Below are 27,143 nucleotides of genomic sequence, written 5' to 3'. Positions count from 1 at the left end.
GCTTACCGTAGGATTAAAAAGTGTCATTTTTGTTTTACAATACGGTGAAATGACAGTATTTTGTTTTAAAATGTGCATTTAATTAAGTTTTCAAACTTCTATGTGGTATAACATGGTGTGTTAAACAATTTTTGAAATTATAACAATACATTTTATTTATAAAACTTTATTGTATGTTTTACACATTTTCAAAGACTAGTCGACTTTTATTCTAGTAAGATGATGGGGGATGTAAAATAATATGTTATCTGCGATTGTACAAAATATTTAAAAGTAAAAATCACTCACTGAAGAAAAACAAATCTACTAGTTCGCTGTTTTGCGTCGCACCGACTGGCTCCGCCCACATGAAGGACATTTCACATACGGGCGGGACATGTTCAACAGTTAGTCCCGCCTACTTTAATGAAGTGGCCGGGAGCCCGTGTGACTCCATCCAATCAGAAACCTCGTTACCTCAGTGAGACAAGAGCGCCGCGCCCATTGCCAGACGCGTACGGAGAAACAGACCGCTGCAGAAAGGAACGACGAAAACAAACTCGTTAACGGAGAAAAACGCGAGCTCCCGTTTTCCCCCCGAGTCACTGTCCATTCCTGCCGCACATTAAGAGCCCAAACAAGCGTAAGTCTTTCTGTTTTTTTCTTTCTCACGGGTTTTTTTTCTCCACAGGCGTTCACTTGCGCGGCCTGAACGCTAGCGCGCGTGCTAGTGGCATTAGCGCTTCGTTTCTGCTGGATAACGCGTCTCTCACGCGTGTTCTCCTCACGGATTTTTAACTTTAAACAACATTGATCGTTTTCTGGCATTAACGCTCTCGGACATTTGTTTGATGTAGTAAAAGATGTGCACGAGCCCAGCACAGGACAGTCGCGCGACGCCCACTGCAGCTCTGCACGCGCACAGATTAAATTCTCTGTTTAGATGAGATCAAACAAACGTCCGTTATTCTGACTTTGATACGTTTGGTAACACATTTGATTTCTGCTTTTATTTGCCTTTTGTGAAATTAAGCAAGTCGAACATATTTGTAAAACATATATATATATATATAATAGTTATTATATGTTTGTAGTTGTTTTCTGATGTTTGTGCGTCATCTCTGGTGTGCAAAGTGATAAATGATGATGAGCATTAGCATAAGGAAAATATACTTGTCTTTTATAATATTTCAAAGTTAATACTTTATGACACGCATGGAAAGTAATTCTCATATTGTGAGAATTATGTAAAAAAACATGATGGCTGATATTCTCTTGGTTTGTGGTGTAGTCATTGACTGATGATGGGTCGGGGATGACCAGGACAATGATACAACATTTCTGTATGTAAACTTATAACTTTGATTTAATTCAAATGTTTAAGAATAGAAAAGATAAGTCATTCATTGACAAGGTTTTGTTTCTGAAACATTTACATTTAGGCATTTGGCAGACCCTTTTATCCAAAGCGACTTACATTGCTTCATCCTATACATGTTATGTAGGTATTTGCAATCCACTGCAGGAAAGCTCAGTGGTGAAACAAATTATAATGACCATTATTATAATTCACCTTAAGCAGTTTTGCCCACTGCTGAATATCAACAATATATGGGTGTGTCATTTTTGTGTATTGTACACAGATCATTGAGAATGATGTACAGTATTATTGTATGGCGAGGGGTGTCATAGTAAAAACATCTGCATGATAACCACAGACAAACAAATAATACATTAGATGTTGTACATATCTGTGTTTTTTCTACAGGACTAGGGGTGCACTTAAAACCCTGGTGGTTTTACCATGGTAAAATCACTGTAATACACACAGCCCTACGCCTAAAACAGCTGCAACAGCAAGATGATATAAGACAGCAGGATACACTTTGTTAATTAGCTTAACAGTTGGCTAGAATTTTGTTGAATTTTTCTCTTCATAATCATCAATATTCCTTATACCTTATTCTTCATGTTTGATATGTTTTCAATAATAAAACCCCAGGATTTGGATTTACCATCGCAGTCACTCTTTCTCTACTCCACACCCACGATTCTCTTGAGGGCAGAAATGTGTTTCTCATTTTCATCCCACATAGTTTCATTTTTTTCCTCTCTTTTTCTTTGCTTAGCATTTCATTCCTGCAGTGTCATGTTGCCATGAACAAGATGTATTTTGTGTAATACATTCAACTCAGTCTTCTTTTCCTCTGCCTACGATCGAAACCTTTTCAGTTTCCAGTGTAGGCAGCACTGAAAGACATCATGTGTGCCTTCAGACTTTTCAAAAAAACTAGCCAACATGAGTACACTTCCTCTCATCTCTATTTAAATCAGTTTGAAGTTGCGTCTTCCATGTATTTTGCATATCTCACATATCTGTTAACCCCAGAGTTACGCTTCATGTAGTGTGCTGCAATCGCTTATGATGGTTGGTTCCTTTATAGGTAGGATGCTGTTGTAAAGGATGCTTCCTATGTAGGAAGCTCACTTGTAGAACAACACTTAGATTGCAGACTGTGTTGTTTGTAATGGTATGATAGGTATGCGTTTAATGTGTAGTATTCATACACGTATAGTAACTCGCAGCCTACATTTAGAGCTCGTGTACCAGGAATAATGCACACAGTACATTCCACAGATACGCAACACACGATAAAGATGTCAAACAGCTGGTGTGTAGTGTGGGTTTACAGTCTTTATTTAGGGAGTCCTCTGTGATTGGGTCATAGTGACATTCTGTCCTCAAATATTTGTGTGTAAGGATCACAACTTGATCTGATAAGACAATTATTAGTCCGTGAATATGCCATTTATAAATTATTGGTGGTAAATTACAGAATGGCATGTTCTGGCATTAAAAAAAATACTGATTTTGAGAAAGGGCTGTAAGTGTGTGTAAGTTTGAAAACGCAACAACCAACGTCCCTCTACAACCGTTTGGCTTGAGATCACGCCCACATAAACACACAACCATTGATTGAATCCAACCCTTCCCCTTGACACACACATGACCCATCCACACCCTCACACATATCTGTCTAGTGTTACGGGTGAGATAATTCACACACTTCCTCCCGCAAACTGGGTCATCTGGGAAGTTTGTTATGAATTACTGATAAGAACCACATTTTTGCCTTTAAAACCGCGAACAAAAAGATTTAAAACCTCAACATAAAAGGTCTATAAATGTCTTCCTTGAAATTTAACTTTGCCAATTTAACTGCTAAAATGTGAATTCTCATTCAGCTTTAAAAAAAACATGTGAAGTACACACCAGCTCTGCATGTCAACCAGTTTTTTGAGCATTCGGAGACTGAGCTCTGTTGTTGGAGCTGTTTCGAGTCAATAACAAACTTTCTGATCGCCTGCTGTCTGGTTTAAAGTCTGCCAGAGAGTTTGGCGATGGGTTTTGGCCCGTTCTGAAGAGCTTTGGCTTCTATCTGTTCCTGCTGGTGGGATTTGACATTCAGAATCTGTCAAGAATCCGTTATAGACGCAGGAAATTCATGCAGCGAGATTTGGCTCATTTATACATTCTTTTTCCTTGTTCCTGTCTCATTCTGTATGTGAATTTTGTATTAAGGAGGAGCATAGGCAATTCATTTATACATTTTAAATCCATTCTTTTCTCTTGAGCTTTGCTGTACGAGGGTTTTTCGCCTGACAGATGTTCTTTCACTGAGTGAACGGCAGATAGAAATGCAGAGATGTTTTTCATTGGATGAGTTCAGGACTGAGATGTTGGAAGCATGTCAATGTGTGGGCAGACAACAGGACTGAAGTGACCCAATACTGTGTTATATAATCCAACAGGTTTCTATGGAAATGTGCTTTGTTTCCATAGTGACTGCAGTCATGCCTACACATCTCTGCACTCTTAAAACACGTTCAGAGCAAAGTATAACTCTACAACTGCACAAATAATATCTGATCAGTGGCCGTCATATCTGTGTGCTATAATGATAATCTGTTCAGCAGTGTATTCTGGGTAATTTTAGTATAACGTCAGTGTTCTTTCTAGCTAAACTGCATTACTGTGAACACTCTCCTCGTTCATTTATATCAACTTCTAAGAGTTGAAACTATTGCCTGTGCTAGTAATCAATGTGTCACAGTTGTAGTACAAAGCAGGCAATCATTTATTTCTTTAAATATATTTTATTATATTATATTTTGGCGTCTTATTTTCAGACTTATCTGCATATCTCTTGTCTGTATAAGGAAGTGGTAACGGTTACTCATTGAACTGATATGGATGAATGGATTGGTTTAGATTTCCTGCAGGTTTTGTGACGTTTTAAGATACTGACTGGCTTAAAGAGTCTGTGTGTTTCTGTTTTCAGTGTTTTATCGAAGACAGCGTTTATACTAGTGCATTTTCATTTTAAAGCGCATTACTCTTGCTATGGTTACGCCAGCCGCTTACACTACTCCAGAATCGCTGCAGACCCCGCTTTAGTTCGGGGTTGTGTTTCTCTACAAACAGACAAAAACGCAGACTTTAGAATACGCAGGCGTGGTTGCCAAGCTTGTCTGAATGGTCATGTGACATGTGTGTAAATGCTGATTTTTTTTCTGATACGGATGCAGAAACGGCAGTGTCGACGAAGATCGTTTTTGTTTTAAAATGCTTTTTCTTATGATCACACGTAAACAGCACTAGAAACCATGTCATAGAGGGGTGTGTATGTGTGTTTGTGACGTTGATGTGTGTGCACAGATGGATGATTATATGTTCAACCCAAGAGTGTTTTTTTGTGTAAACCGCTCCTAAATCTACAGACGGATTGAACATTTGTATAGGGATTTAATGATTCTCAAAAATAAAATGTCATTTTAGTTAATTTAGTTTGCATTAAAAATGTGTTTGTCGGTCTTCAGGATATTTCTGCCTCTTATTATTATTTTGTGTTAGTTCTGTTTACATCCAGAATATTTACATGTAGAGAGTTTGTTGACTTTATGCTTTGTTTTGCTAACATGAGTTGCTAAGAAAACCTCCCAAGAGCACATACCTATAAAACGGTGGTCGTGGGTTAATTTGGTGGTCAGTTATCTGATCCGGTTCATTTAGGGCTTAAAGACTTGAAGGGACACTGTGTTTGTCTATGACTAATGCTAAAATCAATGAAAAGCAGTTTGGGAAAACTAGTAGCTGGACAAAGTGTTCCAAATTAATTCAGGGAAATACCGAAACTCAAAGGTTCTTTTTTTTTTTAGACGTTCAACATTGACAGTCACATTTTGCACACTAAATGTCCAAAAGAATAATAACATTTAGAATCCATATTGTCCGCTCACAGTTAGGGTTGTGATGGGATTTATTTTCTTTCTCAACAGGAGAAGACAGTAGAATACAGGAAGAACAGCCGGATGTGTATTATCCTGTTGTGTGTTCTCTGATGATTTTGGCCACAGTTTTATCTGGACGTTATTTGGCCTTTTGTAAACTAAAGCATCTCTCAGTGTCTCTCATGGTTACCAGTGAGCTTAACACTGCTGCCCTGTCAGAGAGAGACAGTGAGAGAGAGACCATAAGTAGCCTTAAGCGCTGTTTGATAGTGATTCATTTCATAAATTATTTTTCAGTTATAAGTATGGGGCATCTAATGCATATGCTGGGTGTGTTAAATTCTGTTAGAATTATTTTAGAAAGTCTTCATTTGTTTGTTTGGTTACAGTTTGTTGCATTGTGTATTTGTCCAGAAATGTTGAAAATCTGTTTTCACTTTATTTCCGCATAGTCAGTTCCGTTAATGCACTATGAGGCCTGAATGTATAAACGACATCGATGATGAAGGAAATGAATGACCTTCACCATCACAAGGCTTCGAGATGTAAATGAACATCTTCTGTCCCTGGACTCTACAGATTTTATGTAATTATGGTGAAAGAATGAAGCGTCTTTCTCTCTCTGATCTGGAGACTCCTGGTGTGACTGGAGATTTGAAGCAGAGCAGCTGTCCGGAGCTGCAGGGTTGCATTACTCAATGCTGCAGTTATTTCCTGCGCTGGTTCTGCTCTGGGTTTAAATGAGCAGTCTGTGTGTTGAGATGGGTGTAGCTACATGTCATGTCGTGTTGCCGCGGTTAGCGTGTGTTGTAGGATTAGCTTTGCTTTATTATTTGGCTCGTGTATCTCGGTTTAAATGCTGTACACTATTTGCAAATGATTCGTTTTAGAATGTAATTTGTGCATCATTTGTGATGTAGATTTTGTGTTATTGCTTGTTTAACTGAAAATGTTAAAAGATATATGATTGCATTTGAAAGAAATCTTATTGGTCAGATCAGTGGTGTTAGTGTATGGGGGTGACTGGTTTGGGTATCAGATGGACTGCTGGACATGTGGAACCTTGGGTCAGTGTTTATGCGACCTTGAAACATCAGGAATCACGTTACAGCCGGTATCCAACCACTTATACACACAAAAGACATTAGACAATCAATAATGCTGAGTCAGACAGTCTCTCCCATTCTCTACTTAAATGTTCTTTTGTTTTTTTGGTACATTTTCTGTAAAACGTTCTGGGATTGTGTCACCTCCGTTCATACAAGTCGAAACAGTGTTTGTTGGAGGATAGTTTTTGTGAAAGAGATTTGAAGCTATTTTAATGCTATCATTTGTTTAAGGAAGAGAACAGTTTGTTTAATTCACTGGCAGAGGATCCAGAATGACTAACATCTTCACTTCTTTTAAACTTCTTTTCCGGTAGACTAGTAATGGTTGTCTAGTTACCCTGGAAGTGTCCGTATCTGTTGAGAATGGAATGATGGGATGCAGCTCAATGTTTCAATGAACAATCTGACGGTGTCTCATCGCTACTGTCTGTCTCCTGTGCATCATGACTTAATGGACAGAAAAAGCACTTTACATCCACAGCACTCAACAGTAAATGTCCTGTCATGACTAGGGATGTAACGATTCACCATCAGTTGGTTGAAAATCGATTATAATATGTGAGGTTTCAAGCCGGTTGAGATGTTATTTGAATTGCAGTTCAAATTTTGAACAGCAGGGGCCTCTGTGTTTACTGCAAACTTGGAAAACCCATTTTGATATTTTTTAATGTAAAATATCCAAGAAAAGCACGGACAAAGTCTTGGTTTGTTGATTTTAAAGAGACTTTTGATATAAATTTTTAATTTGATTTGAAATTTGTTCTAAAATATTTTTATATCACAAAGACATTTGCAGCATTTGAGAAATAATTTGTCTCAACAGATTTTGTAAAGATAAACCGTGAATGAACGGTATCGTGAAATGAGTTCTGTTTTCAAACGGTCTTCTCTTCTGCTCTTTTAATACCTTGAAAACTTTAAATCTCTTACTAGGTGAATCAAACGTGAGAGAGCGAGACGTGTCTGGGTGTCTGGAAAGTGATTAAATAGTTTGATTATTTTTGCAGACGTTGACAAAATCAGGTGCAATGCGTTGTGGGACACACGACCATACTTCGAGTTCTGTTGTGTGTTGTATTTTGGGTAATAAAGTGTTAACCTTTAACCTCTGTTGCAGGTGTGCCATGAACGGAGACTCAGGTGCAGGGGTGGTGACGGCCCCCCCGCCCACCAACCCCCCTCATAAAGAGCGTTATTTCGACCGTGTGGATGAGAGCAGCGCTGAGTACCAGAGGGAGAGGAACATGGCACCCGACCTGCGGCAGGACTTCAACATGATGGAACAGAGAAAGAGGGTCTCCATGATCCTCCAGAGTCCTGTAAGGAAAAACACACACGGAGTTCCTTTTATATTCTTTTAGTCTTCAGAATAATATGTTTTGCTAAACATACATTAATTATAATAATATTCAAATATAATGTAACATTTTTAATAAAGCACTTTATATTATTGTGTTTATGAGCTACATTCAAAGATAAAGACTTGCCAAACTTAATCTTGATTGTACCATTCCAATCCCAATACAAACCTCCTCGTGACTGACATCTGCCCAGCAATCACATGTCTGTCTTCATGTGTGTGTGCGTACACTGAGATTCTGTTTCTGAAAGCAGAGAGTCAATGGATCAATAAATAGTCTTAATTATGAGAGAGGAGCAAGAGTCAGGAAGGAGAGAGAACGACCAATGTTATTTTTCTTGTCATGCATTATGCTCAAAGGAATAAAGTCTCTGTGTTACTGTATTTATTTAGCGTTACAGCAGCCAGTGGAAATATAGGGTACAAATTTGGTATAAAGTTTGTTCAGAGTGCATCTTGATGTCTCTGAAGCTTCAGTGCCACTTTAGTTGCCTTTCATTTCCCTCAGATCCAGTTACTTATGCTGAGGTCAAAAACTTCAGAGTTTCTATTCATGTTCAAGTTAACATGGGCTCATAAAATATTAAGAACATTGAGCAGTGCCAGTCTCTTTCTGTCTCTTTCTCTCCCTGTCTATGTGGGTTTTGTATGGGGTCGGTACTCTATAATAATGGGTCGTGTAATGCAGACAGCATCAACAGTCTGCTAGTGATCTCCATAAGGAGAGATATGCTGCTAATCAACGACATATTTTTACCTGGTTTATGGGTGAAATAAATTGTGCCGTGTCTAATCGTTCCTGTTTTGTGTTTCAGGCCTTCTGCGATGAACTGGAGACTCTGATCCAGGATCAGATGAAGAAAGGGAAAAACCCCACTAGTCTTCTTGCTCTCCAGCAGATCGCTGACTTCATGACCACCAGTGTGCCTACCATGTACCCAGCTGCCCCACAGGGTGGTATGGCAGCCCTAAACATGAGTGAGTGTGACACATGCGCTCTTTTACCACAATTATGAGTTTCACATATTTACCATTGGTTGTTCTTTTATATTATATGGTTGTATTGTTTGTTTTTTATAAATAATAATTTCTGTTGAAAAGACAACAGTGTCTGTGTCAATCATTAGTGATATATTACCGAAGCCTGATCATCTGTGTTCTGTTTTATTAACACATTACCATCACAATAAAAACAATATCCCATGTGGATGTGTTTGTTTGTGTTTAGGTTTGGGGATGGTTACTCCAGTAAATGACCTCAGGGGTTCAGACTCCATCGCCTATGATAAGGGAGAGAAGCTGCTGCGCTGTAAACTGGCTGCCTTTTACCGTCTGGCCGATCTGTTCGGCTGGTCTCAGCTCATCTACAACCATCTAACTGTGAGTTTAAGACACAAACACAGACATCAATACTCAACAAACAAACACAGCTCTCTTTGCAACACAGCAGTGAATGTTTTATTTACACAGTGATTATCTTGCTCTCTCTTTCTCAGGTCAGGCTGAACTCTGAACAGGAACGCTTTCTCATCGTCCCTTTTGGGCTTCTGTACAGTGAAGTCACAGCCTCCAGTCTGGTAAAACTCTTTATTTTACCCTGTCACCTGATTCGCTGATTTTCTTCACTAAGTTTATTGACTTGACTTTGAAAAAGAATAAACAAAACATGCTTTCAAACATGTTAGTTATGTATTTGTGTGGCATGTTTTCTCAGGTGAAGATCAACCTGCAGGGCGAAATCGTAGACAGGGGGAGCACAAATCTGGGTGTTAACCAGGCCGGATTCATGCTCCACTCCGCCATCTACGCTGCCCGTCCTGACGTCAAGTGCATAGTGCACATTCACACGCCCGCTGGGGCTGCGGTACGATGATTCATGACGAGCTGAGTTCTTTTTAAATGTGGTACATTCGGTTTAAATGTGTTCAGCGTCTCACTCACTGTCATGCGTTTGTCCAGGTCTCTGCTATGAAGTGCGGTCTGCTGCCCATCTCACCTGAAGCTCTGTCGCTTGGGGAGGTGGCGTACCACGATTACCACGGTATTCTGGTGGATGAGGAGGAGAACGTCCTCATACAGAAGAACCTGGGTCCAAAGAGCAAGGTAACATACACATCGGTTTCAGTTCACACGTTTCACGCTACGGTTTTGTTTTGGTAGATTGCGGTGGTTTTAACCCTGTGAGAAAATGTTTTTATACACTTAAATCCTTTGAAGACATTTTCAATAGCCTAAAACCAAATACATTTTTTAAATATTTTGAAAAAATAAATGATAAGACCTTATATAGTAGTGACAAAAATGTTCTCACCATTAAGCTGGCATGGCGTAAAACAAACAAACAAACAAACAATCATGCTCCGGTTTTGATCATTTTTATGTCTAAAGTGTGGTCAGGATTATTCAGCTACTGAAATCAAAGTGTGTGTGTTCAGGTGCTGATTTTGAGGAATCACGGTCTTGTATCTGTTGGGGAGACAGTCGAAGAAGCTTTTTACTACATTCACAATGTGGTCACCGCATGTGAGATTCAGGTAGACTTCTATGCAATTTAAAATCAAATCTGATTTTTTGTAATAACATTCACTGATGAGTCATTTACAGTAAGACCATAACTTAGGGTAACCCTAACCCACATCTTCATGCTTAAAATCATGTCACCGTAATATCCATCATGTCCACATTAACATCTGAAATTCCAGGTCCGCACCCTCGCCAGTGCCGGCGGCCCAGACAACCTAGTGATGTTGGACCCTGGGAAGTATAAGTTCCGCCAACGTCACCTCGAGCCAGCTGGAGACGGGTCGAGCCCGCACCCGAAGTGGCTCATCGGGGAGCAGGAGTTTGAAGCGTTGATGAGGATGCTGGATAACCTGGTAAGATAGAGAACAAACAACGTTATGACTATTCTTGATTGTGTGTGTTCACACATCACACGTTAGTGACATCCTATCCCCCCTTCTGCAGGGCTACAGGACTGGCTATCCGTACCGTTGTCCGGCGCTGCGTGACAAAGCTAAAAAGTACAGTGATGTTGAGATCCCCCCGTCAGCCACGGGCTACTCGTACACAGACGACAGTGACTCGGGTGCGCGCTCCCCCTTAAAACACAGCTTTCAGTGGCAACAGCGGGATAAGAACCGCTGGCTGGCTTCAGGGCGGCCTGACGATTCGACAGAGGAGGGGCAGGATGGCAGCGGTAGCCCCAAGGCGAAGACTAAGGTGTGGACGAACATAACACACGATCACGTCAAACCCTTGCTGCAGTCGCTCTCGACCGGTGTCTGCGTGCCAAGCTGTATTACCAACTGCTTGGTCTGTGCCTACCTTACTGTTCATAGTTTAGATCTGTACTGCTACAAAGCTACAGGTGGCTGCTGGGTGGTACCCTGACACCCCGGCTAAATCACAAACCGGAAGAAACACTTCTCCATTCCTCTAATCTCTCTCTCTCTTAGGCAGGACATTGAGTCCCTCCCTTTTGCTCACGAATAGTCTCAGGGCTGTCAGGGTTCTTTCCGGCTGCCCGGTGCATGCTGTGTTGCATGATTGATCAGATGCATTGTGGGTCGTCCCCTGGAGAACCCGGGGGTGTGGCATGTGCCTGAAGTGGATGTTGCTAATACTTACTGCTTCTTGATTTCCTTCCTGTTTCTGTTGTTGTTTCATTTTTTAATGTTGCGTTTAGTGCCTTTTGTAACTGTTTGTGTTCTGATGGAGCACAATATTTGTTTCATTTGAACAGTTTCTTCAGAGCACATTTAAAAAAAAAAAGTAACCAGAAGCTCTAGTGAAGTATCATAAACATATTATTAATTGAGGCAGCAGATAATGTACTTCCTGTGCACTCACTACAGTCCAAATCTTACAGTATAAACATTTATGATTGTTGATGTCTTCAGGAGAGAGAGTGCTCTTTAAGCTAAAAGCTTCAAAATCTTAGTTTCTCTCTTGAGTAGCTTTGAAGACTTTAAAAGCTTTAAAGTGAACCGTCTTGGTTACGTATGTAACCTCAGTTCCCTGATGGAGGGAACGAGACGTTGTGTCGAGAACGACAGATGGGGTTCGCCCTTGAGAACCAATCAACTCTGACTACTATAGAAAAGGCCAATGAAATTTGGCGAATGCAATTTGCATGCCGGGCTCCGCCCCCGGAAATCCGGTATAAAAGGAGGCCGGCGTGCAGCATTCACTTACCTTTGTTCTGAAGAGCCTGAGACCTCTCAAACTGCAGCAGAATACGATACGTGTTCGTGGCATAAGGGACACAACGTCTCGTTCCCTCCATCAGGGAACTGAGGTTACATACGTAACCAAGACGTTCCCTTTCTGTCGGTCTCTCGACGTTGTGTCGAGAACGACAGATGGGGTTGCCTATGGAAAACGCCACAACGCTGTATCGCGTCACAATCTCTAGCGAAGCGACGGTAACAAGCCTGGGCGTGTCATCTCGAAGCTTTCGTGAGACTGTAACCTTCCAGTGTGGTGGTCGGGGGGTTCCAGAGCTTTCTTGGAGAAAGATGGGTACAGCCCTGACCGGTAACTTTCACGGACGGGGCCTTAGCTCTCTATAGGCGAGAGGCCGTCCAGATCAGTTTACACCGGGTAAGCGCGACTCTTAATCAGAGAAGCGCTACAGAGGCCACCTCCTACCCGTGGGGAGGAATATGGTGGATATAGGTATGGTCTCGTCCTTGGAGGAGAACGCATGGAACGTGCGGACTGAGTAGTTAACCGCGAGGTGGAGGCCCACCTGGGGAAGCTCATGGGTTACCAGGAGTGGGAACCATTCTCATGAGGATACATCAGACGGAACAGCCCACGGAGGGGGTGTTACAGACGTCCGGTAGCACTAGGTCCGGTTAGAGCTATCTGTGATAGCTCACATGGTATCCCGGCCTAAGGGGGAAGGCTGCTCTGCCCAGCCAGCCCCCAGGGGGTGCTTGTTTGGTGATGGATGGAATGCCTATTCTTAACCAGTGTCTGGGTAAGAAGGGAGGCTGGTGAGGTACCAGTTTCTTAGCGATGTGTTCGGGTAAGAAGAAAAGGTAAATAGCACACTGACCCAACCTGTTAGAGGGTGGAAAGGTGCTTTCGCAGGCATACGCCCCCCCGGATGCCAGTCCTACATGTCGCCACGCAGGACGTGGGCTGACACCGGGTTTACGCGAAGGTTGTTAACCCTTGCGAAGGTGTTTGGGCATAGCCCAACCCGCAGCTCTACAGATGTCTGCTAGAGAGGCGCTTCTGCCAGTGTCCAGGAGGTGGCTAAACTCCGTGTGGAGTGAGCCCTCACTGCCAATGGGCATGGGAGATTCTGAGATCGGAATGTCGTCGTAACGGCGTCCACGACCCAGTGCGCCAGCCTCTGTTTGGAGACAGCCTTCCCCTTCTGCTGTCCTCCAACAGACACGGAGCTGGTCAGAGCTTCAGAGCTCTGCGTGCGGTCCAGTACGTACTGGACACAACACTAATCGGGTTGGGTCTTCCTCCCCTATGGGGAGCGCCTGCAAGTTCACCACTTGGCCCCGGAGGGAGTAGTGGGAACTTCTTGGGCACGCATCCGGGCCTGGGTCTCAAGATAACGTGAGAGTTTCCAGGGCCGAGTTTAAGGCAATCCAGGGACACGGAGGATGCTCGGTGGTCCCCTACCCTCTTGAAGGAAGTGAGCGCCGTCAGGAGGGCCGTCTTACTCTATGAGGAAGATCGGAACCTCCGAGGGGCTCTTTGGGGGGCCCTGAGGCTCCCCAGGACCACTTAGGGTCCCAAGAGGGTATGGAGCGGAGATGAGGCGGATTCCGCCCTCTCGCTGCTTAGGAACCTGGTGACCAGGTCGTGTTGCCCTAGAAACTTTCCACCGACTGAGTCGTGATGAGTGGCAATAGCGACTACATACACTTTCAGTGTGGAAGGGAGATGTTAGTCTCCAGTCTCGTGAGGAGGGGAACACAATCCTGATCAAGCACCTCAGTGGGTCTTTCTCGTTGAGAAAGACACCAGGACGAGAAGAGGCACCGTCTAGAGGCGTGTAACCGCCTAGTAGATGGGGCCCTAGCCTGGGTGATGGTCTCAGCCGTATAGGGGGAGTAGCCATCTTAGGATCTTCTCGTCCCGTCTAGAGACCAGACATGGGTGTTCCAGAGGTCTGATCTGGGATGCCAGAACGTGTCCTTCCCCTGAGAGAGCAGGTCCTCTGTCAGGGGAATGGTTCAGGGGGAGTCGCTATCCAGAGCATCGGCTCTGAGGCCAAGTGCGGTTAGACCGGTGTGGTGTAACCAATAACACTTGGTGCTCCTGCTCCCTGACCTTGCACAGAGTCTGTACAAGAAGGCTCCTGGGGGGGGAAGGTGTGCTTCCGCCCATCCCGCGGCCAGCTGTGCGCAAGGATATCCGTGCCGAGGGCAGGGACTATCAAGCGGGCAAATGGTGGTGTTACGGGAGGTGAACAGGTTTTACCTGGGCCTACCCGAACAGCCTCCAAATGAGCTGGACTGCACGGGGGTGGAGTCGCCACTCTCCACGAGGCATAAACTGGCGAGAAAGCACGTCGGCTGTCTAGTTCAGTTTGCCCGGGGTGTGTGGCCTGCAGGGAACGAGTCACCTGTTGACTCCACCGGAGGAGGCGTCGAGCAAGTTGTGTTTAGCTGCTGTGTGCGAACGCCACCCTGACGATCTGTATTCGCTACAGCTATAGTGCTGTCCTCGGAACAGCACGTGTATGTCTCGCACGAGAGGCCGTAGCCTGCTCAGTGCAAGTAGCATAGCCCACAACTCTTGGCAATTGATATGCCAGCGCAGGCGGGGGTTCGTCCAACACCCCACCTGCGTGCCCGTTGCACACTACACCGCACCCCTGCAGGGAGACTTCAGTCGTCACCACGACCTGCCTCATAACCTGCTCAGAGGGACCTGAGTCCGTCGAAAAAGTCATAAAGACTAGGGGTTATGGTGCGTCGGCAGCAGGGCGGCATCACCATGCGCCTGCTGCCGGTGTGCCACGCTCTCCTCGGAACTCGACTCTGAAACCAGTGTTGGAGCGGTGTCATGTGCATCAACTCGAGGGGTATTAGCCCGCGAGGACGCCATGTGTCCCAGGAGCCTCTGAATTGTTTCAGGGGGACCGCTGTCTGCCTAAAATGTTCATTTCAGACAGTTCAACACTGGTTGGGCACAACTGCGGACAGGTGTGCCGACATGGTGACAGAGTTGAGTTCCATACCGAGAAAGAGGACGCTCTGCACTGGGGAGAGCTTGCCCCTCTCTTGGTTGACCTGGAGTCCCAATCGACCTAGGTGCCGGAGCACCAGGTCCCTTTGTGTACATAACAGATCTCGCGAGTGTGCCAAGATAGGCCAGTCGCTGAGATAGTTTAGTACCCGCTCGCCTTCCTCCTCTCAGGGAGAAAGGGCGGTCAGGGACAGACCGAAAGGGAGGACTCTGTACTGATATGCCCGCCTCTCGCACGCGAACCGTGGGAACGGCCGGTGTCGAGGAGGATCGAGACATGAAAGTAAGCGTCCTTCAGGTCGATTGCCACGAACCAATCCTGACACCTCATAGATGTCAGGACGCGCCTCTGTGTGAGCACCCTGAATGGCAGCTTGTGAAGGTGCTCTGTTCAGGGTACGCAGCCTTTGGGGGCAACCCGCCGTCTTTCTTGGGAACGATGAAGTGCGGGTGGTGACCCACTGAACATCTTGGTTTTGAGGGACGAACTCGATGCCTGTTTTGCCAGAAGGGTGGTGACCTCTACCCGAAGTACGGAGGCGTCCCTGCCTCTGACAGAGGGAGAGATGATGCCCCGAAACTTGGGTGAGTCTCTGGCGAACTGGATCGAGTAACCAAGACGGACCGCCCTCATTAGCCAGCGAGACAGTGTGGGCAGCTCTCGAGCTCCCAGGGACTGTGACAGGGTGACCAAGGGGACGGTCTGCTTCATCATTCCCACGGGGGGTGGTTCGTCGGCTGGCGGAGCTAACCATGTCGCGGGGAGTCCCCGGAGGGAAGGTTTTTGCTCCGCCTGCTTACCTGCCTGGCGGGACAACGGCACGCACTGTCGGTTTGAGAGTGGTGACGGCTGTCGTATGTGTACGACCTCACGCCTCGCCAGGGTGTGAGGTCGGTTCGCCGAGCACAGTCCAGTGGAGTGTGCGATCGGCTGCAAGTAAACCCGGGGAGAACAGAAAACTCAGTGAGTAAGTGGGCGCCAAGCCCTAACAAGGGCCCGGCTTTGGTGACGAGGCAGGAGTCGTCCCGTACCGACCGATCAGAGCCGTGGCTGTGAAGGTTCGGGCCCGATGTTGTTCTCCCTGGGGTCTTCCCGTCAGTGTCCCTTCTCGCGAGGAGGTTGCTGACGGGGTGTAGGTTTCCCCCTCGACCTCTGCTTCCGGGGTGCCGCCTGTGGGGGCACAGGAACCGGAGCCGATGCCGAAAGGGTCCTGGGTTGCAGGGAAGCAGACGTCACGTGAGATCTCGGAGGCCTGTAGGCGGCCGAGTCGCGGCGTGAAAAAAATGTGGTTAATTGCCACTGTCTGCTTCGCCGTCAAAAAACTGCTGAGCGCAGTCCTCGACGGTGTTACCAACAACCCACCCTGCGAGATGAGTGCATCAAGAAAGCGGACTTCCTTGCTGTCACTCTTCTGCACAAGGTATAGCCGGGGGTGTCTCTCCTGGACCACTACCGTGGACATCGTCCGACCCAGGGCCCGTGCCGCCGCCTTAGTCGCCCGTAGAGCGCTGTCAGCGGTGGCACGGAGATCCTGCATTATACCCGGGTCGGCCTTACCCTCGTGGAGCCCTCTCAACGCCCTGGCCTGGCGGACCTGCAGGATGGCCAAGGCATAGAGAGAGGAGGCAGCCTGGCCCGCAACATCGCAAGCTTTCGACACCAGTGATGCCGAAGTCTTACGTGCTTTGGACGGTAGGAGTGGTCGATCCCCCCCCAGGTGGTAGCCGTCCGCGGCACAGGTGCACCGCAGGCGGACGTTCCACCCGGGGGATCTCGACGCAGTCCTTGGCTGCCTCACCATCGAGGGAAGTAAGGGAGCCGGAGCTGGTTTCACTGGAACGGTCCGTGAGTGGAGCGTTCCAAGTTTTACACAGCTCCTCATGCACCTCCGGGAAAAACATGGCACCCGGGGTGGGCGCGGTTTGCACCGCGCACCGACCTCGGGAACCACGCATCCCCGGGTTAGCACGGATGACATCACTTCTGCTTCCTCCTGAACTCGACCGCTGGGGGTGGAGTTTGGATTCGGCAGAGTCGGATGCCAGTCTCCCTCCGATGCTGCGAGCGACATCTCATCTACGTCACACATCGTTTCCGAGTGTGTGCGTGAGGATCCGGACGGTATGCCACCGCCGGTTGGGGAACGTTCAGAAGAGCGAATCGGGGTGCGATCGGCCCGTGAGCACTTGGCTGGCGGGTTTACGTTCGCAGAGTTCCCCGTATCACTAACGCTGCTAACGTGGGTGGTCATCGGGGCCGTAGCCACAGATGTCACAGCCCGGGTAGCAGACGAAATGGTGGCTGGTTCCCGTAGGAAGACAGCCACCCGTGACCGCAACTTCTGAATGACAATCTGCCCGCAGTGCAGGCAGATGTGTCAACGAACGCTGCTTCAGTGTGCTGGACGCCCAGACACCTAATGCAGCGATCGTGTCCATCCCCCTCCTCGATGAGGGTGCCGCACCCAAGAGAACAGCGGGACATGCCGCGCTGGAGAATGCTCAGTCAGTCCTGAAAAGGACTTTTAGAAAAAAATCTCTAACACCTCCGGAACCGCCGAGACGCCCAGGGGAAGGTCGCTGCAGGAAGGGACGATCCGCTGTAACACGTCGTAGCACCAGCGTGTAGTTGTAGAGGATTGAATCCTGAGTTGTACTCATGAGCGATGGCTCTGAAGAACAAAAGGTAAGTGAATGCTGCACGCCGGCCTCCTTTTATACCGGATTTCCGGGGGCGGAGCCCGGCATGCAAATTGCATTCGCCAAATTTCATTGGCCTTTTCTATAGTAGTCAGAGTTGATTGGTTCTCAAGGGCGAACCCCATCTGTCGTTCTCGACACAACGTCGAGAGACCGACAGAAAGGGAATGATGGTTAAATCTCACAAAGAAATACCTGAGTCATATTTCACAACAAAATTAACAGACAGAAAATAAGAAAATGTTGTAGCTGAAAGAAAATCAAGCCTGTTTTTAGAACTGTGATTTTTATATTCATGACAATGAAGTACAAATTCTTATTACTATAAATATAAAAAGTATTATTTATAATAATAATAATCATCATCATCATCATAATTATTTAAATCAGCATCAGTTATGTACAACACAAACAACTATGATCACTTCTCTTATAATACTTGTTAATTTTACTTTATCAGCAAATGTGTTTAATTATCACAATGCCAAATGAAATCATCAATGATCTTAAAGTAGGCTTAATTGTCTTTATTGTGAATATAATATTCTTATTTTTTCGTTTTGATTTTGGAACGAAAAATGACCAGGTATGTTTTTGCCACGTTTTGTGAGATCTATCCAGATGTAGGGCTGCATATAGAGGAAGCACTGCTAAATAAACATCTTTAAAGGAAAAGGGTTAAATTAAACTCTTGAGATGTGTGGGTTTTTGCAGCCCTGACTATGGGAGAAGAGCTTATGTTTGTGGAGTTGTGGCTTGTTGTTTGACAGCTCCTTGTTTTTTAAACCTGCTTTAGAAACATTTCAGTTGGCGTTTTATTATATAGATTTTTTACTTTCTGAGTTTTCCTAAATTATTCCCAAGCATGAGTGTAATTTCACATTCAAATTTATTCAACCAAAAAAAGCTAAATCAAAGAGACATTGGTTATGAGTGGTTGTTAACTCTCCGAACGATTATCTCTAGTTGGTGGAGAGCGTGTTGTGTTGTGAGGCTCGTGACCAGTGAGTATTTCATGTTTACCTGTTCATCCCATGTGCCCCGTGTCTCCAGCGCTCACATGGAATCACTTCCTCATGAGTTATGGTTCAGCTCTGAAAGCATTTCTTTCATTTAGACAAAAGCAAGTAATCCATTGGCTACTCATGCTATTCTTTCTCTGGCCGGCGGTTAACTATCAGTGCTTCAGAGAATATTTGCTGCTCATCTAAACATCTTTATTTGAATCTGAAGTCCATGAATTTCATTTGCTTCTCGAGTAAAACCTCTAAAACTTCCTCTTAAAAAACATCCTCCTAAACTAAGGTTTATCTGACACGCTTTCAGAAATGTTAGGCATAATTGTGTCCTTCCTATCAGAGTGTGTGTGTGTGTGTGAGTTTTCATTTCTATGTCTTTCTGTGTTTGTGTGTGTGTGTGTGTGTGTATTTTCATTTCTATGCCTTTCAGTGTGTGTGTTTGTGTGTGTTTTCATTTCTCTATTTTTCAGGTGTGTGTTTTTATTTCTGTCTTTTGTTATGTGTGTGTTTTCATTTCTCTTTCTTTTAGTGTGTGTGTTTTCATTTCTATGTCTTTCAGTGTTTGTCTGTGTGTTTTCATTTTTCTTTATTTAAGTGTTTGTGTGTGTGTTTTCATTTTTCTTTATTTAAGTGTTTGTGTGTGTGTTTTCATTTCTTTCTCTTTAAGTTTGTGTGTGTGTTAGGTTCAGCATTAATCTTTATAGTTACTTTATAGATTAAACCAATAATGTGCTCATCCAAAAGTTACATTTATCTATCCAGAGCAAACATTGATACTCTTATGATAATGTCAGTATTATTATTGTTTACATCAATGGCATACAGCTTTGGAACAAACCAAAATCTTAAATCACAAAAGGTTTGGTATAATTTAAAGAAATAAACAAGAAAACTAGCGGCAAGATGGCATTTTAATCTGGACTAAAACATGCCAGCCCTTAATATGAGCTGAAAACCTTCTGATTCTTTATTGCGCTTTCGTATTTCCATTGGTTTACTCTTCACATTTTTAGGAATATTTGTTTATCTTTTTTATAAAAGTTTGTTGACACATAAGTGTTTTAGCTGTTATTGTAATCTAATTCAACTTGATAACAGTTTTAGTAATTGTTAAAGAGATTTAATATTGTCAGAGGTGTGTGTGTGTGTGTGTGTGTGTTATGATAACAAAGTGATTCAGTCCACTGCCTAAAACACACCTCCAGCTTCTGCCTCACCCCCCAATCCTCCCCACCGATCTTCATCCTCTTTAAACTGATGTTCCCTGTCTGTGCTCTTTTCTTTGTTCTTTAGCCTCTTTTCTTTCTTTTTCTGTAGCAGTGTCAATGATGATGAGCGCCGTGACTTTCATTCTCTCGTGATTCATGCGTGATTCATGCGATTCATGATTTAATCCCACATTTAAACGCAGATTTTAAACACGGTTCGGTAAATGTGTGAGGCCTCTGGTGTCAACACAATATCTCAACTTATACTCAAATATATTTCTTCATTTCATACGTGAAGGGATTGATAGAAATGTAAGAGATCAAAATATTTTCTAGTTAGTTACGATGAAGTGCAGAGACTTCCAAATGTGCTTGAGCGAATCTACATCATCATTGGTTATTCGCTCATTTTTTTCAGATTTTTTTCTATATTCGTTGGAGAGGCATGATTTTGTTATATTTCAGTTCAGTTATGTTGATTTATTTGCTTTCGGGTTGTTTGAATTGCCTTTGCTTTGGTAATTTCAGTGGGCTAAGGAGGACGGTGTCCGACAGGCCGTCGTGGCCAATCAGTTTGTCCCGCTGAACACCAACCCTAAAGACGTCCAAGAAATGCGCAACAAGGTCTGAACATAACATCACATCAAATTGAAACCATCGAAATTCAGATGCATAAATAGATACAGAAGCATAACCACACCATCCGTCTGTAGATCCGTGAGCAGAATCTGCAGGACAAGAAGACCGCCGGACCGCAGTCGCTGTTGCTCACAGGTGCGGGGGTGGATCGCTCCTTCGTCCAGGTGAGTCTGACATCTTTTTATACAAGAGAAAACAAACGATTTATTCTAATCGAACAAAGGCACCAACATTTTAAAATGTATACTTCCACGACTGATCGTGGATAAGGAAGGTGTTGTGTAACTGTGTTATTGTGTTTTTTTATCTAGAAAGTGACCATATGGCATGTGAGTACAAAAGCAAATGTGCTGCTAAACCACACAGCAGTGAGCCAGGGCTGTGTTCATTTTCCTTTCGTTTGATTGGTTTGCAGTGACACAATTGCTTGTTTTGTTTACTTTTGTTGGGTTCATTGATGATAATCGAAACTAAACAAGATGAGACCGCTGTGACGCTCTTCATAACACGTGCAATAATTATTCTGCATGTCTCACGTGATGTTTGCTCTCCTGAGCCGCTAGTCTGATCCGTACATCAAGTACACTTGTATTGTTAACCTTGTGTGTTCATAACAAGGAATTCATTACGGTGGAGTGTGCGAAGCTCATCAGTGTGTGGTTTTGGAAATGTCTTCTTTGCTTGTCTTAGAATAATCGTCTTAACCAAACAATTCAGCTTTGACATCAATAACAATATTAAATGAATAATAACGTGAAACACTTATTATTTGTACATGTCATATATATATATATATTTCATTGTATTATTGGTCAGAGTTGTAGTTTACCCAAAAATAAAAAATGTTTGATGTACATGGCATAAAGCAAAACTGTTTTTATTTCTATGTAAATTTGGTGTAAACTAACCCTTCATTTTGGGATGTTGTTTATATAGTTTAGTTTGATCACTTCAGCCGTCATTACTTGCAAAAACGTTCTGCATAATTATTTTTGCTTTCATGATATTGCTTTTCTTAAACTTCTGTAAAAAAATTCGGCTCTGCTCACTCTGGTCCTTCTCAACCAGGTGCATCATGGGATTATTTTATTCTCTCCAATGCATCGGTTTAAAATATTTACATTTCAAGTGTGACCAAATGCTTGACTGCTAGTATTTTATTCTTGTTTCAGTATGAAGGCTGTAAAGGTCTTTTTATCTCTGGAACCAAACTGTTGAGCTCAATAGAAATGAATCATTTTGAGAAGTGTATTACAGTATTGTTTTAAGATCATTCATTTTAATCAGCCGGAGAGACCAGAACACTTCAAACCTAAACTCTCGACTGTATTGCTGATGTAAATCTTTTATTGGATCAGTTTCACACAGACAGTATTATTGTCAGCTGGTCGTGTGTTGTTGTTGTTGTACAGGAGCATCAGTATGAATCTGTGTGGTTTGATGTTTGGTTTCTGGTGTTGCAGTGCATGATTCTGACCCATAAGATCACTGTCTCGCTCCAGTCTGACCCATACGCTTCTTTATAAACTTCTGTCTGCATGACTCAAGTTTTTGTGTGTATGTGTGTGAATTTATGAATGCATTAAGACTGTACAATTATGAAAAATCATAATTTTTAATGTTTTGGGTAAATTAATTAATATAATTTACATTGAAGTCCTTTTTGTTGAGATCCTCCTGCCATACTCTTTGATTTATTAGATCATTTGTTCAGTCCTAATGTGTGTGTGTGAGGTAGATCTGCTTGTACACATTAGTACTTGCTCGCTTCCTTCATCAGCGTGTGTGTTTGTGTAAACTGTGGGGTGAGATTCTGCACCGCTCATCAGATTTACTGTTGCAGGACGCTCCTCTGTCTGACTGCAGGGACTCTATTGATGGCATTGACCTGTCAGACAGCTTTAGTCCTGCTAGGTCTGTTCGAAAGGTACATGAATATAGAGCATCAGACCACACGTATTCATGTCTGTAGCTTCATATAAAGACAAAAACAATAATATAAAGACAACAGAAATACTTGAACGTGATAATTGTGTTTGACAATTGTTGCTATTCAGACTGTTCAACCATGAACCCAGATTTGTCATCGATCTCTAGGTTGACAGCAGATTAAAGACAGAGAACCCCAGATTTAATATTACAATTCATTCAGCGTGTAAAGGTTCATCCAAATAAGTCGTCCATAATGAATATTTCTGTCTTTTGCTTATGTCACTACAAACCAGTGAGACGTACTTACTTCAGTGAAAATACTTTGAAATCATTTTGAAGGGTCTTTCTGTGGTCAAACACAAAATTTGCTGAACCTTTGTTCTAAAAAAGTATTTGGAATGCCTCAATATTGATTTGTCAACTGGAAATATGTGAGAAGACTTTTAACAGCTTGAAGCAATTGATTTAACCGACTGCACGTCTTGTCCTCACAACTACAGTTTGCATGAAATAGGTCAATAACTCTGATAAGGGTCTGTTACTAGTATTTTAAGAACACATATCGGCCATAATAACATTATTATAAGCAATAATATGATTTTTCATACTAAAATGTTTAAATTTTCAGTTAGTCTCTTTGACCAAGATTGTTGTATCGTCCTCTTGTGTCATCCAGGGGGAGCTGGTGACTGCATCTAAAGCCATTATTGAGAAGGAGTACCAGCCGTGTGTTATTGTGACTAAAACCGGACCAAACCCCTTCAACAAGCTCACAGATCAAGATCTGGTGGAGTACCGCAGGGAGGTGGAGCTCAAACAGAAAGGCCCGGAAGGTAAGAAGAGCAAAGATTTACACCTTTATTGATCATCTCAGGAGCACAATCCCTCTTTCTTGCACACATGTTTGAGAGTTCCTGCAGCTCAACAGCTCCCCAGCAGGTCTAGAGAGAAACTGTTGTTACATTTAGCACAGGCTGAGGAATCCGTCCGCACTCCACTTTCAGAAGAAGTCCAGACCCCCTCCGCCTCTCCAGAGACCACCTCCACGCAGGAGAACGAGGAGCCACGGGTCACCGAAGCCCCTCCGCCTTCTATAATCCCTAGTCGAGACGCTGAATCAGAGCCCGTGTCGGGTGGAGAGAGCCCGTCACATCCTCCAGAATCCCCTCATAAAGAGTTCCACTGTGCGGTACTGAAAGCTCTGGGCTGTGACGCAGAACTGACCGCATTTACTCAACCAGAATCAAACGGGCCGGATGCAGGTACTGCCTGCGGAAGAACTTCTTTGTGGGCTTGATTTTGGGTCTCTTTCTGTCTTCCGTCACCCCCTGCTTTCCCTTGATTTGAAATCTGGTGATCCAACACACCTTTATGTGTCCACCCCAGTCTCCTGTCCCAGATCCCCCCGATCCAGATCTGTCAACAAATACTACATGACCTTTATCTGCTTCAACAGTCTTAACCAGGAACATCTCTGGGTCTTCTGAGGGCTTCTCACTATCCTCTAACTTGGACATTGGCTCTTGGTCTGTCGGGTTCATTGTGTTATTCTTCTACTAATAAAGTTGTGTGGTGTTTCTAATGGAGACCTCTGAATCTGAACTCGGGCTGGTTTACCTTTTTTTGTGCTTTGTATTTTGTCAGAACAGAGTTGTGTAAACACTTATAAAAGAAAGACTTGTGGATGAATGACGCTTCTGTTCTCTGTAGGTCAGACACAAGACATTGAAGAGGGGAAAGTTCCTAGCGGCACCTGCACTCCTCCCAGCTCACCTGTGCGTGTAGAAGGTGAGTCTGTCCGCTCTCTCTGAGCATGAACTGATTCCAGGTGTTTGATATCTGCTACATGACGGCTGATGTCTGTGTCTGTATGTTTGTTATTTAACGTTTTTTGACATTTATTGCTGTTTGTAATAACAGACCAGAGGGGATCAATTCACCTTTATTTCTAAAGCACCTTTTACAACTTTGTGTTGTTTCAAAGCAGGAACAAACAAACATAAATATAGAATAATGATATAGAATAATAATACATTTTTTGAAAATATATGTATGAAGAGTTCATTTGCAAGAACTCTATTATTTAAATATCATGTTTGTTATTGTGCATTTTCATTAATATTACTCAAATCAAAGTTGTTTTTTATTTAGTAGTAATGACTCATATAACTAGCTAACACAATAAAACACAATAAAAACATGATCTGTTTTTACAAATAAACTCTTCACATGTCATCTTAATGATAAAATTCATTGTATTAAAGAATAGTTGTTGGTATTGAAAATCTTCACTAAGATATATATAAGTGACACTTTCTGTATAAATAATTGTTTCTTTACTGCCCACAACTGTATGTCAGATGTATTAACTCTTCTTCAGCCCTTCTGGTCTTTATTATACTGGATTACATCAAATACCACAAAATAGATTTTTTTAATGAATTACACAATGTTGTAAATGCGGAGGTCAATATAGAAAGCACCACTGATATAATAGTCGTTTCATTTTTTTATCAATAGTTTTTTTTACTTTAAAATATGAACAGTTACCAAGACATGAAATCAGACTTTAAATAAATGAAGTAATGTCTTTGTAAAATAAAGATTTTATTCCACTTTAGATTTGTAAACCCCAGCATTTATGCAGAACTATTATACCTTTAAAAAAAGCTTCATATTATTTAATATTTGACACACACAGAAGTGCACAATATGAATGAGAAGTGGTATTGTACGCACTGTAAACACAGATGTAATCTGGTTTGAGAAATGTCATCTTGTGTAAACCGGCCGTCTTTAATGTTCTCATCTCCCTTCATGCACATTTCTCTGGGGGTCTTAAGAATGACCCGGCGGTCCTTCTTCACTTCTGGTGTCTTTACGGTGTCTGTTCATTTCTCTTTTTGATTTAACCTGGTGCCTGTGATTTGATCTGCATACACATTCTCTCTCTACTTGTGCTTTTCTTCGTGGCTGCGTCACAATCAGGAGATGGAAATGCTAAAGAATACCTGTTACCATAGTAAGTACTCCCCACACCCAACCCCACCCCACGCTTGAGTTTGCTTTCCCGCTGCACGCTTCACTCCGACTCACTGCAGTAACTCATCATCCTGCAGCTCTCGCTTTACAAAACTCTCTCTGTTTGTGAGACGGTGGATCTACACTGATCTCAAGTCAGTCTGATCTGCTCCAGTCAATCTGTCATGATACAAACGTCAATGATAGAAAAAGTGACATTAAAGGGAAACTTCACCCTAAAAAGAAAATTCTGTCATCATTTACTCACTTCAAGTTGTTTCAAATCTGTATAAATATCTTAGTTCTGATGAACACAGTGAAAGATATTTGGAAGAATGCTCATAACCAAACGGATTTTGCCCCTCATTGACTCCCATAGCAAAAAAATATATTTTTTATCTATTTTTTCTGTTCTGTTGTAGGACAGCAAACAGTTCTGGGGCACTTTTGACTACCGTTGTATTTTATCCTTCTATGGGAGTCAATGGGGGGCAAAATCTAAATAAACGTTCATCACAAACAAAGACATTTTTTAATGGTTATAAACAATTTTTCTTTTTTTTTCTTTTTGAAGTCGGAACAACAAATGTAATATTGAAGAATATTTAAAGACTTGATTGATCAGACTGTCTGGAGTGAGGTGATGTGACACAGACAACAAATATTTCTGTAGAAAACATTTTCTTTGAAAGTCTAGAACAGTAGCAGACTGGTTTAGTGTTTCTGTGATGTAATGCAGTCTAGCGTTGCTTCAGCCGAACAGGTAATGTATGAAGGATGTGGTTTACATCGGATTTGCCTTTCAAGCACATACAAATAAATCTGTCAATAAAATGCAGCTTTGTGGTTTTAAAGTGTGCTGTAGATGAATAAATATATATGTGTGTGAGTAACATATGTGTCTGATGTTGGTGTACTGGTCCCAGTTAGAGAGGAAGTGTAATGTGAGGAATATAAATGTGTCTGACCACCTGTGACTGATTCACTTTGTGTCTGACGTGCATGAGCTGTTTTAAAGGGACAGTTCTCCCAAAAATGAGAATTCTGTCATCATTTACTCGCCCTCGTGTCAAACCTCTTTGAGTTTCTTTCTTCTGCAGAACACAACAGAAGATATTTTGAAGAATGTTGAAACAACACTGAACCCCTTTGGCATTGTACCAACACAAAACCACTGAAACATTTCTCTAAATATCCTCTTTTGTGTTCCACTGAAGAAAGACTCACATTTATAAACACATGAGGAGAAATAAATGACGACAGAATTTTCAAGTTTGGCTGAACTGTTCCTTTAAGATGAATGTTTGGACGTCTGGTGGTCAAATACATTCTGAATGACTGTCGATGTTCTTGAAGGACAGTGTGATGTGAAGGTTACTGGATTAAGAGATGAAGTTCATCTTTAAGGGGTTTTGCTGAAATCCATCACATGACTTTGGAACGGTATGATGGCTGGTCAATCATGAGCCGTTTCCTCTTTAAAGGAAAATCAAGCGGCTGTATTGATGTAATGTTGAAAAGATTCAAGTTTCACAGAAACGTTCTCAGTGAAGATGGTTCAGCTGTTGAGGTCTTGAAGGTTTGAATTCCCCCCAAATGCTCCGAGTGACACAAAATGCTCCACAAACTCATTGTTGTCCCTTTTCCTCCACTTTCT

The 27,143-nt window shown here is 43.0% G+C and overlaps 1 protein-coding gene across 17 annotated transcripts in view; it reads left to right on the top strand.

Annotated features, from left to right (window-relative positions):
* The first annotated feature begins 434 nt into the window (after positions 1–434).
* Positions 435–27,143, top strand: part of add1 (adducin 1 (alpha)) — a 54,352-nt gene continuing 27,643 nt past the window's right edge. Inside the window, exons 1-18 of one of the 17 annotated variants that reach the window (XM_056730507.1) lie at positions 435–622; positions 7,498–7,699; positions 8,556–8,718; positions 8,969–9,120; positions 9,237–9,317; positions 9,455–9,604; positions 9,700–9,843; positions 10,176–10,274; positions 10,443–10,616; positions 10,708–11,055; positions 20,423–20,518; positions 20,608–20,697; positions 20,845–20,862; positions 22,377–22,460; positions 23,142–23,298; positions 23,434–23,727; positions 24,176–24,253; positions 25,454–25,487. In XM_056730507.1, coding sequence (XP_056586485.1) covers positions 7,505–7,699; positions 8,556–8,718; positions 8,969–9,120; positions 9,237–9,317; positions 9,455–9,604; positions 9,700–9,843; positions 10,176–10,274; positions 10,443–10,616; positions 10,708–11,055; positions 20,423–20,518; positions 20,608–20,697; positions 20,845–20,862; positions 22,377–22,460; positions 23,142–23,298; positions 23,434–23,727; positions 24,176–24,253; positions 25,454–25,487 — 2,357 coding nt within the window. In that variant the 5' untranslated portion in view covers positions 435–622; positions 7,498–7,504. Of the gene's footprint in view, positions 623–7,497; positions 7,700–8,555; positions 8,719–8,968; positions 9,121–9,236; positions 9,318–9,454; positions 9,605–9,699; positions 9,844–10,175; positions 10,275–10,442; positions 10,617–10,707; positions 11,056–20,422; positions 20,519–20,607; positions 20,698–20,844; positions 20,863–22,376; positions 22,461–23,141; positions 23,299–23,433; positions 23,728–24,175; positions 24,254–25,453; positions 25,489–27,143 lie in introns of those variants that run through there. The other 16 variants (XM_056730517.1, XM_056730501.1, XM_056730500.1 and 13 more) reach the window with 16 other exon arrangements.

Source organism: Triplophysa dalaica, chromosome 19 (assembly GCF_015846415.1).
Source record: "Triplophysa dalaica isolate WHDGS20190420 chromosome 19, ASM1584641v1, whole genome shotgun sequence".
NCBI classification, from domain to species: domain Eukaryota; kingdom Metazoa; phylum Chordata; class Actinopteri; order Cypriniformes; family Nemacheilidae; genus Triplophysa; species Triplophysa dalaica.
This window is presented reverse-complemented; position numbering and strand designations above follow the sequence as displayed.